The following is a 12,175-nucleotide window of genomic DNA, read 5'->3' as shown; positions in this document are numbered from 1 at the left end:
TGATCACATTGATCTCTTCAGTGTGGTTATTAAGGCATTCAACATAACTCCAGGCAGTTTGGCACATAAAGCAATTCCACTTCATTAACATTGTCTATTATCACAAAACAGTAACATTTATTTCAGTTTTTACATTAAAAACAATGCTGCAATGTTGCGCTGCCAAAGTCGAATCAATGATAATAAATCTAGTGCTAGTCTTATGTAATTTAGGCAGCTATCTAAACACCAGGTCTGCAAAGCCCATGCACTGGCCATCATTTGACTAGTGCACTGGTTTTGAATTTTCATACACTTGTTTTTGTATTTTAACCCTTAACTGGTGTATTTTATTTAGTATCATTCATTTGACTTGACATTAACGAGCTTTAAAAAAGTATACGAAAAAGAGATGGTGTCCTTTTTCTGTCGTGATGTGGTAACAGGCATTTATTAATTCAAATTTCTTCTGTTTTTCTCATTTTGTATTTTCCAGACCACAACCTGGACCTGGTGGAGAAAGACTTCACCATCAATACAGTAGCGGGGGCCATGAAGGCCTTCTTCTCCGAGCTGCCTGAGCCGCTGGTGCCCTACGCCATGCAGGGAGAGCTGGTGGACGCCTTTAGTAAGTCACAGCAACTTGGTTTGGATGTGGAAGAAGGGCCCTTTGCTAAAATCCACAGTGTGTCGGATTTTCCAAAAATCTTTTTCCGTTCATTTTAAGTTTTTTTTTTTTTTTTTTTTTTTTTTTTTTTTTAACCTAACAAGCAAAAACTGCTACAATCCGAAGCCATTCATGGGGAGAATTGGATTTGCCACTCGGTAAGGAAGCAGGGGAAGAGAGATGAAAAGAAGAGATGAAGGAGAGAATATCTAAGGCTCTGGACAGGAGGATGTGGGGTTGATTGCCCGTGGTGATGGAAGGACGCAGGACTACCCGGCCCTGAATGAAGCCATGAGAAAACAGTCATGTGTTAGATAAACGACGGCGCTCCTGCACTCTCCACAGCGTCTCTTTTTTCCCTCTTTGTGTCCTGTAATCTGTCAGAATGGAGATTTAAAGCGTAGCTTAGTCTTGCGTCGCGCCATAGAGATTTACCCGCAGGCCGTGAGGTGGCTGTCACTCACCGGGCTCTGCGTGCGTGTGCGTCTTTACCAGCCCCGACGAGACCCTTCAGCCGTGACAGAGACCTGATAAAGCTCCTGCGGTTTCTGCCACAATAGAGTAAAAGACGAGAGCGTGAAGAAGAAAAGTGAGGGAGAGGCAGGGCCGCAAAAACCTTTCGTTTGGTAGAAAATAACAAATTGGGCTTGGCATTTTCAGAATAAAAGCTTATGTGATCTTACTAGACGGCAGGGTGGAGGAAAGAGAGATCAGTAAAACGCTGATGGGTGGATTTTGCTGGAAAGCGTCATGGTGACATCAGTTTAAATAATAAATGAGCTGTAGGAAGTTAGTATGTTTTGATTAGCGGTGATAGACGTATAGCAGGAGGAACTGCGGCTGTGTGAAGTCTCCCTGCTTCAAATCTGTTTTTGATCCAAACTGACCTCATTGTGGGAATACGAACTCGGACTCTGACTGTAAATCATGTTTGTGATGTGGAGGAGAACATCTGCTCCTCTGCCTGCCGCTCTCTGCCTCGCTCACACACACACAGGACGGACTGTGGTGGCTGCTGACGTCAGTTTCTCTGACTCACTGCTCAGTGTCATCAGTGTTAACACACACCCTGTGCTGTGAGTGAGAGAGTGTGTGTGTACTCGCTGGGGTGGATGTTTTCCTCTCTGGAATGTTTGTAGATTTTTGTTGGGTTTCTTTTCTTCTGAGCCCTGCAGTGCTGTGCAAAAATGAAACAGTGCATGATTAGTGGAACACAGAATGGGTGCAAAATGCAGTAGAACATCTTCCAGTGAGCGCTGGACCTGCTGTCTGAGTCTCTCGTCGCGTATCGAAGGATCTGCGAACGCCTCGCTCGTGGCCGTGGCGTATTTGCCTTAGCTGCCCCTCTGCATGTCCCGGATTTATGTGCAAGGCCTTGGGATTATGACCGAACACCTCTAAACCAGAAGATTTAATGGTACCGTACCACAGGTTGCCGTAGGGCAGCAGCACCTCCATCAACCCGGACTTGATTTGATTATGTTAAGAGCTGCAGCATCACTTTCAGGACCTGCAGCTCTTCTTTGCACAGAAGCTAAATCTTAATAAACTCTAGCTGTTTGGGTTTGTTCCCCTCTGCGGCGAGATCAATTTGGAGCCATTGAGTTGCCTTCATGCTGTATTGCATGAAGGTTGAGTAGCATTATATTACACCTGCTGAGAGGTTTTTTAAAGGCGTGTGTGTGTGTGTGTGTGTGTGTGTGTGGGTGTGTGTGTGTGTGTGTATTTTTGCCACTGAGATGTGTGAAACCGGTGCTGTTGTAGGATGAAATGACTGTGTCCTGCACAGAATTTTTCAAGAACTAGAACCAATTGCTTTCCTCACGCTCCTCCAGCTCTCTTCCTTTCTGTGGTGCTCGACCCATTCCTCCTCCTCCTCTTCCTCCTCCTCCTCCTTTCTTTACCCTCCACTTTCGCCCCCCTGACATCTTCTTCTCTCTTCCAGTAATCTCTCCTTTCAGCCACGTTCCCTCACCTCTCGTCTCTCTCTGCCGCCATTCAGAGATCAACGACAGGGAGCAGCGCTTCCAGACGATGAAGGATGTTCTGCGCCGCTTCCCCAAGGAGAATTACGAGGTTTTCAAATATGTCATCAGCCACTTGAACAAGTGAGTGAGTGACGGGGTCGGACATGGCCTCGGGCAGCCGTGCTGACCGCGCTGACCGTCACCCGGTCAAGTGACCCAGGAGTGATATCACGAGAAAAACCGACAGAATAGAGGTTTCATTTAGGCCCAGTCACGATCCGTAGGAGCGAAGGTTGAATCCACTCTGTGTGAACGCAGATGGCCGCGGACGCTACGGTTCGCTCTTACAGTAACGGATTGTTATCGAGGTTTTTGCAAATTGACAATTGTGTCACAAAACACTCGTACAAATGCAAATCTGGGGGGGAAAAAACAGCAGTTCACAACCAAAATGAGCAGTAATAAGATGACATCAAAAGAATTTTAAAAGAATGATTGGTACACAAAATACTGTTCTGTTGTTCTTCAGGTGTTTTTAAAGTATTTATTTGCCAAATATGGACAAATCTTTAATTGTAGGAAAAACCAGCCAACAAGAAGACTGAAAATAAAGAAAAAGCAACTGACTTAAGTTTAGATATTCAGACTGCATCTGTAACTGTATTGCAAATCTTTTATTAAATTAACATGCTGTCATACTTTAATTAAGTAAGATTGTTTTCACCAATCTTCTGATTCCATTTATTTAGCTCCTTTACTGCGACATCTGAAAATAAGATTTAATTAAATCAAAAAAAAAAATATAGCTGCTCATGTTTGCATATAATTAATTGTCAAGTATGCATGTTATATTTTACTAAAAATACATCTGCTTCATTTTCTGCATACGATGAAGTCCTGTCCTATCATCTCACTTATCCACTTTACTCCTTTAAAACATCCATCTACACATTTTCCCTTTATCTGCCTTTCGGTCTGGAGGTGACCCCAGCCAAACTTTACGCAAAGCACATGTACTCATATTCACACCAATATTCCAGTTAGAGATTCGCCTGACATGCATGTGTTTGGACTGTGGCGTCTCATTTTGAAAGACATCAAACGAACAGAATTTTATTTTGGTTTATTCATATTTGAACCTTATGAAGGCCTTAAAATGTCATCTTTAAAAATCTACAAGGTCTTCCCAGCAGTCCGTGTCCTTTGTTGTTCTCTGTAGATACAGGATTTGAGTTCTTTATACCTTGATTTGAGTATTGTGGCTTACAGAACTCTCCTCAAAGCTAAAAATGATTGCAGTTTCATGGGGTTTTTTTTAATTTATGTTGTGTTTTTAACTTGATGTTTTCTCTTAATTAGAAGAACCTCCCAACTGCAACCTTGAAAACACTTCTATAAATACTCAGTTAAATATTAGGACACATTCGACTGAGTAACTTCTGTCTTCAAATGTAAAACAGATCCTCATTTCTCGAGCAATAGCTTGAATCGTACTGTTTGACTGATTGATTTCCTACCTTGGTTACGATTGTCATGAGGTTAAAACCTACTGAGCTGTAAATATTTGAGCTGCTGCGGATCATGTGACGTCTTCCTTTCTCAGTTTTGGAGTTGAACTTGACGTTGTCACGTCAGAAGAGGTAAATGTTCACGGTCTTGTTTCTGTTTCGCAGGGTGAGCCAGCAGAGCAAGTTGAACCTGATGACCAGCGAGAATCTGTCCATCTGCTTCTGGCCGACGCTCATGAGACCCGACTTCACCACCATGGACGCCCTGACTGCCACCCGGACCTACCAGACAATCATCGAGGGCTTCATCCACCAGTGTTCCTACTTCTTCTACAATCAGCCCCTGGCGGACGGCCTCCCCGGCTCCCCCACCTCCACGCTCTCCAGCGGAGGAACGTCCGCCTACTCCTGCATGGCCGGAGGCTACTCCTCCTCGCCGACTCCGTCCCCGACTCCCTACGTCCTCCCCGCCACCCCGCCCGTCATCCCCCACTACGGCCCCCCCATCCACCACCACCACCACCACCTCCAGCACCAGTCCCCGCCTCGCTCCCCGCCCCCCACCCCGCAGTCCCCGCTGCCGGCCCTGCTGCCGCCCTCGCTGCACCCGCACCACCCCCCGACGGAACAACACACGCTGTGAAGCAGGGATCAAGGGAACGAGAGGCCGGTGCGAGCAGATGGATGACGGGAATCAGCGACGCAAAGGTTCGGGACTCGGAGATTTCAAAGTTTGGGAATGGAACTGAAGGAGAAGAAGTAAGGACAGGAGGTCGGAAGTGAATATGGGAGAGACTGGGTGAGATGCAGTATGTACAGGGAGAAACCTACATGTTTGGGAGAAGGAGGCCTCCTTCGAGCCTCTGTTGCTTTTAGAAGAAAAAAACAAATGGACACACACAAGCCAGCGAAGGGGAACAGTGAAGAACCTCGGAACTGGCAGTATGATCTCTCTCCCTCCTCGACACTTTATCCCTTTGTCTCTCGGTCTCACTCCTCGTTGCCCTGCCCTCCTTGCCTTATAGCCGATGTACACAAACACTAATTGAGGAGCAAGGTGTTGCCAGTAATTGTTAAAGGGACTCAGGGAGGGATTAAAAAGTAAAGTGCAACAAGGGGCAGGGGGACTGTGCTATATTGGGAATGCTTCAACACACACACACACACACACACTCACTCACGTACAGAGGCCAGTGTGCCTGCAACAGCCATTTTCTTCAACCTCTTAGCTCCTAACTGAATGGGGAAAAAAAAAAATTGCTGCCCTCTGCACTTTTGTTTTTCTTTTTGTGTTTTTCGTTTTAAAACCAACTCACCTGCTGTAGCAGCCTGGAGGCGGCGGCCGGGATGAAATGGAGCAGAGAGAACGAGTCAAAGGACTTCGGCGAGAGACCCACCACTACTCACCCGGCTGGATGTTCTGTCCCTCCGCGGTTCACAAATACTTATCTGTCAGTGGAGAAAACACACACACACTCACACTCACACTCACACACACACACACACACACACACACACGTGCAGGCATGCAGGCAAAATCAGTTTTATTTGAAGCGCACAGGAAGAAAGAAAAAAAAAACATCTCAACCAACTGGCTGTTCTGGGCAGCAGATTGGACCAAAGGATTATGGGTGCTGTGACACCCTTGGCATTTTGGGAAGGTTCCTCTCATTCCCCCAGTTTGCACGGTCTGTCATGGGAGTCATCAGCCTCATGCTCTGTTCCTGAAAACACATTGAGGATTATTTAAAATGGGATTTTTCATTTTTTGGATTGGTCGAAATTCATATTCTCTCATTCTTGATCAGTTTTGATTTTATCATGTTGTTGCTGATCGGAGAAAATCTGTGAAGAATCCAGGCCTCTGGCAGTCCATCTGCATGTTTGCACCTATATCCATGCCTTTTTTTTTTTTTTTTTCAAGCCTGAATTTCCGTATATATTTGACAGATAGAGGGAATAATTCCAGCATCGGACCTTCACCTGTCATGTTGCTTTTTTCACGCTGCGGTGGCTTCACCAGTGAGCTGCTGCTGCTGCAGTTTTCATTGTGAGGAAGTGAGGACCTTGTTCAAAAAGCACTTTTCTGAGCACTTTGAAGGCACATTTTAAATTGGAGCTGCCTTGACATGACAGCCACCTTTCACTTTTTTTTCCCCCGGTTGTCTTTCTCTCTCTCCCTTGTCTGCTTTCCTTCCGTCTTTCAGGGAGCACACCACTGACATCTAGAGCAAGAAATTGTTAGTGCAGCCATAGATTCATTCCTGCATGGGTGTAGCACCTCTTCCCTACTGTGTTTTTCACCCTCTTGACATTTTCATATATCGGTGCAATCCTCAGCATCAGTCTTCATTTTCTGCCATGTCAGAATGAGTTTAGGTGTAGTGGAATGAATCAAAACAAAAAAAAAAAACCCCAGCAGTTTTAAACTAGGCACAAATCAAATGAGATTAATACATCCTGACTGACCACCTGGAATGTGGCCACATGCTTTCTGGCAGACATGCAGATGTTTTTGAAAGATTTCTTCGCTTGTCTTTTGTTAGTTTTCACATCCCTGCGGACATTAACTCGGCACTCAGCCGTTCCTTAAGGGGTTCATTCCACTTCCCAGAAAATCATAATGTAGTGGAAGGAAATGAAGACGTAGTGACTGAGGCGCGATGTAGCATTACAGGGCAGAAATAAGAGCTGGAAGCAAGACTCGAGCTTTGACAGGTGGGAGGCTTTTTTTTTTTTATCCTTGGGAATAATTGGTTAACTGTTGCTCCGGGCCTTGGCATGCTGTCCTCTTAGGACGCCGCGTCACACCTCTGGAACGATGACTCAAACTCGAAATATAATTTGTAAGACTATAACCACTATGGCAGACTCCCCCCGCGGTGGCTGTCATGCCACCACATCCCCTCGTCGTTCCCCGTCCGAGAGCGACGGCGAGCAGAACAGACAGTCCATTCATCCGTCTGCATGACTTGAATGAAGCATCACTACATTCCTCGGCCCGGCCTGCTGTTACCGTAGTAACCAGCGAGATGGGGCTCGAGGAGAGCTGCTGGGTCCCAAATCGAATCGAAGCTGATTTTAAATAGTGTGTGTGAGAGAGAGAGAGAGAGAGAGAGAAAGAGAGAGAGAGTGACCAATTTGGGAGTTTTTTTTTTAAGAGAGCGCTCGTATGAACGTAGATGTGTTAACGTTGAGCAGATGCTCACTAAGGTCAGTTACCTTGTTCGACCCTGACTTGCACTCCTGCGTGTCTCTTCAGACTGTCCTCTACTAAAAGAGAGGAAAAAAAAATCCTTTCAACCAATCACTGAACTCCTACCTATTACTACCTATTTGCATTGTGTGTGTGTGTGTGTGTGTGTGTGTCTGTCTGTGTGTGAGCGGGTGAGTTTGAGCTAACATGGTAGCAAGCTGGGCTTGGCAGTCCGCCAGACACCAGCGTGATCCAAACAAACGTGAAGGAGAGGAATGCGGCTCTCCTTGCGGTCATTACCCCACTGTGTAACCCTGTTAGCTCGTCCAGATTACACACACTGATCCTCAGAGAAAGTGTGAGAGAGATGAGGGGGAGAGGGGGGGACGGACGGACGGACAGCAAACGGGTGAATGGGATCATTATTTGGGAGATGGAGGGAGGAAGGAGGAGAGACCACTGGTACTTGTGTGTGAACGCCGGCCAGTGGCGTTCCCTGTGTATATCAATGTGTTAATACTGAACCGACTGTGAGGCAGCCAAAGACTGTGGAAACAAGAGAGCTGAGGGAGAGATGGGAAGCAAAGTGACAATTTAGATGAACAGTTGAATAAAAATGTGACTTTGGTTCAGCGATATGTGGCTGCAATGCTTTTGTTTATTTCTTTGGTTCTTTTTATTTGTCTTTTTTTTTTTCTTTTTTTTTTTGCAACAATGGTGACAGATGTCTGTTAAGTTAAAATGAGAAACAAGCAAAACTATATTCAAATGGTTGTTTATTGGTATGTTAGGGGGTCTAACACTTTGCCCTTTAGTCAGTGGTGATAGAAAAAGTTTCTTTTCATGTTTTATTTTAATAAATAAAAAAATACAAAGCTTTTTTTTTTTTTCCTTTTTAACAATTTCTTTGTGAACGATTGAGAGATCAGCCCAGTATAGTGCATGATTTCTTCCCAGTCAAGGAAGAGGGCTCCACCACTCTCACTATTTAAGAGATGATTAAAAAAAATATTAAGAAACTACATGGGGGTGAAAAAAAAGAAAAAAATGAAGTACTGTAAACTGAAAAGATAACATCAAACAAAAAAAGTCATTATTTGCTGAATATGGTAATTTGTCTCAATGGGAATGGTGTATACAGCAAGGCCTTATGTGATCTGTATCATAGTTAATAAATCAAATCTTGTAAAAACTTGTGTTTCTTGTCCTGTTTTAATTATATTTATGCCCAATTTATTTATTTCCATTTTAATGTCATTGAAAGTCCATTGTTTTGTCAGTTATTGCTGTGCTTCACTAATCCACCCCAAGCTGCTAAGAGCATCCTGATAATTCACTCACTGCTTTGGATATGTTTGTTTTCCTCACCTTACAACGAAAATGTTCCAATACACAAGTCTGCAAACAAGTAAGTTCCTATTAGCATTATCTATTGAATTGCATTTTATCGAATGTATTGATGGATGATTGTGCGTCATTGGCACATACAAAACATGCTATTTTTGCAAAACTGAGGAAAAGTTGGGAAGTTTCATTAAGAGCTTTAAAGTGTGTTAAACATGTATAATCTTCATCTTCTGTATCACTTTTGTTGAGGTTGACATCGCGGGAGCTGGAGCTGATACCGAGTGCAGGGTGCGTCCTGCAGAGGTCAGAGGAACTAAGACTTAACTGGTCAAGACTTTTGACAAAGTGAGTTTTATCGATGTTATTGTCTTATATAACTGGCTGTATGGGATCTAGATGAGTTGTGATTCATTAAGTGAGTTGAATTACGTGTATTTCAATTATTTTTCCTGTATAAGTGAGACGACTTCATTTATTTAGTACATTTCAGCTGCAAAGCGAGCTGCAGAATGAAAATAAAGCAATAAAATAGTGAAGAAAGCATTAAAAAGAACAAAAAGTCAATGCAATGAGTAACTTTCTGATTCAGTTTGGCATGAATAGATTCATTGCTTCAGTGAAACAAATCACTCATTAGTTTGAAAAGTTGCATATCTTACCCTCTTGAGAGGAAGAAAAGCTTATCGGAAGTTTTATTTCATCACAGTTTGTTCAAGGACAGTCGCGTTGATTTTAACAGTTTGTCTAGTTTTAATTATGACTTTGTGAAATTATGAAAATGTGCAGGTGACACATTTTATCTCACTGAGATCTTAAAATGAAAACATGGACTTTTCAATATTTTGGTAACTCTTCTTTTCATATCTTATAATCTTTCTCAAAAGCCATCACGTTGACTTGAGTAACTTGAAAACTGTCGTGTGAATCCGTAGCACAGGTTAAAACCGATTCCACTCTATTAATGCTTTACTTAAAATAAAATCCCATGAGATTGTGTAACTAACAGATTCAGGGCAGCAGCAGCTTTTCTCAGCATTTCTCATTAGAGTCTTAGGAAGAGACAAATTATTAACCTGATTTTTTTGTGTTATTTTATATATTATAAAGACACTTTTCTTAGTTTGTAGAGTGCTGAACACCTCCAAGAAGTTAATACAGCAGTCTTTCAGAAGTAAAGCTGGCCACAATGTGAGAAACAGTAGAACAATTCCAGCAAAATCATCCTCGCGTGTGAAATTGCAAAAAAAATATATTTGCAAACAGATTCAAGCAAAAAGAACATCAACAGCTGGTAAATAAACAGCGACACATCAGCTGAAAGGCTTCGCCTTTGTCTCTGGTGGAGCCGTGATTTTGGAAACAAAAGCTCAACACAGCCTCGAGTGGCTTCGCAAGAAGACTGAAAAAAAACAAATCCCCACTACCGTTTGACAGTTGTTGGGCAACTTTTCTAACTGTTGATAGCAAACCATTGCATCAAGTTTTAAATTTACAGTTTTCAGAGAATAGGAAAGCGGTGATTTCTGTGAAGTTTTGTTTGAGTGTTAGTTTTTAAAGCAGAGTTTAGTGTTTGTGCTCTTTCTGCTCATTGCTGAGGGACGGTGGGGCCACTGGGAGCCGGGACCAGGTCACAGGGGCCCGCGGGACCCTGCTGGTTCCTGTGAGAGCCGCCCGGGAGGGGCTCCGTCTGTGCCATTCCAGGGCGATGTGAGGCCTCTGGTCCCAGTGAGGCCAGTGTGAAGGCCTCACTGCCATTTCATGGTGCCCTCATCTGACCTTTTCATTGAGTCAAACCAAAGGAAATCCATTTCCATGACCTTTGTGGTGCATCTCTCCATTCTGGCACAGGAAGAAAAAAAACCCGAGCGGCTGATTGGGAATGAAAAGGGCAAAGCCGTGTGCACACAGGACACACGACCCTTGAACTCCAACCTTTAAGAACTATCAGGAGGGGGAGAGGGGTCTGGGGTTTGATTGAAAGTCAAATACAGGGATTGTCAACATTGCTTGACAGACTGAAAGTACTCACACTCACACTGTTGGAATTCAGTTTTCAATCCCTTTTTTTTAGTGCAGCACTAATTTCAAAATGGCCATCTCATGGACATTTACCATATTAAAAACAAACAAAACACAATTCTACATGAGCAGTAAAGGCGACAGTGGAACGGAACACTCCCTTTTTCAAGAAGAAACCCGCAGCAGAGTTCCTGCTTCTACCGGTTTACGGTTATAGAATAATGAGAAAGAACAGGATTGGACAGAGAGCAACAAACGAGTTAACATCAGACAGTAATCTATTACACGGGCTGCAGATTTGATCACAGATCACAAACTTCCAGCTCAACTGCCAGAGACCCCTGCTAGAAGACAGAGAGCAGATAAGGGCAGCAGATCCCCTCAAGGCCAATTTTCAGACATTAATACATTATTGGTTTCCCAAGTTATGGGAAATGGAAAGTGGTCTTGAGTAGATTTGAATCTGATATACTCTGACAAACACAGTAATAGCCTTTGTTCCTTGATATTCTCGGAGCGCACGTGCCCATCCCCGGCTTAGAGAGGGGTGACCACAGACTGCAGGACGGAGACAAAAACCTAGTGAAATGTGAAAGTGACTCAAGAATGTGACGAGAAGAGAGAATCACTTAACCTGGAGCAGCTTAACTCCAAGATAATTCATATGACCTCTGAGCCAGGCTGGACTAAAGCCTTTATCATAAAGGAAAGTGTCATTCTTGATCTTGAAAGTAAAACATACGTTTGTTTGAATGTTAATGTACATAAAATGGAGCAGAATGAGGGCTGGATGTTCGATATTCTGGAGGGCAAAGGTCGAGGCTTGTTGTTTCGACTGGACCTTAAGCGGATCAGAGTCGGTCCTTCACCACCTTTTGTGCAGCAGCCGGCTCTCCAGTCGGTTTCCTGCACACACACACACACACACCTTGTGATTACACCAAGGCTCCACTAGGAGGCTGACTTGTCTCACGCTTCCTCGCCGAGCCTGGCTCTGCTGTATCTGGGTAAAGGAGGCAAACAGGGAGCGTGGACCTAATTGATTGGGTCAAGATTTGGATGTCAGCACAGAGACGACGCTTTAATCCCGCGCTCTCGGAGAGGTGATGATCGCAGGAAGCGGGCATCTGAAGACTCCCTCCCCCTTTACCCCCCCTGACTTCCCCCTCTCACAGTTTGAAGTTTGAGGAGGGGAAAAAAAAAATAGGTTTGACTGAACTCCAGAGATCGTGCAAGGATGGTGGGTGCTCAGTGAAGTAATCCAAAGAATAAAGACAAAAGAAGTTAATTTGAAGTCATTGTTGCTCTGCATTAGAGGTGTGATGCTCGCTCAGTGCGTGGCACGGCCTCAAACTTCTGAGGTAGACAGAAAAGAGGAGGATGAGGAGGAAGAAGGGGACATATATAGAGAAAAAGAGACTGGTCTTATGATGAGTCGAGGCACGTATCTCCGCTCAACCGTGTCTTTCTGGGCTTGGAGCTCGCAGCTGCG

The 12,175-nt window shown here is 44.1% G+C and overlaps 1 protein-coding gene across 1 annotated transcript in view; it reads left to right on the top strand.

The window, feature by feature from the left end:
• The window catches only part of arhgap35a (Rho GTPase activating protein 35a), a 70,436-nt gene extending 62,223 nt beyond the window's left edge, over positions 1-8,213 (top strand). The window contains exons 5-7 of the mRNA XM_030108814.1: positions 476-607; positions 2,649-2,754; positions 4,287-8,213. Of these exons, the coding sequence (XP_029964674.1) occupies positions 476-607; positions 2,649-2,754; positions 4,287-4,764 (716 nt within the window). The 3' untranslated portion in view covers positions 4,765-8,213. The remainder of the gene's footprint in view (positions 1-475; positions 608-2,648; positions 2,755-4,286) is intronic.
• The last annotated feature ends 3,962 nt before the right edge of the window (positions 8,214-12,175 follow it).

The sequence above is a fragment of the Salarias fasciatus genome, chromosome 14, assembly GCF_902148845.1.
Source record: "Salarias fasciatus chromosome 14, fSalaFa1.1, whole genome shotgun sequence".
Classification (NCBI taxonomy): domain Eukaryota; kingdom Metazoa; phylum Chordata; class Actinopteri; order Blenniiformes; family Blenniidae; genus Salarias; species Salarias fasciatus.
The sequence above is the reverse complement of the archived record's forward strand: the minus strand, read 5'-3'. Positions and strand labels throughout refer to the sequence as shown.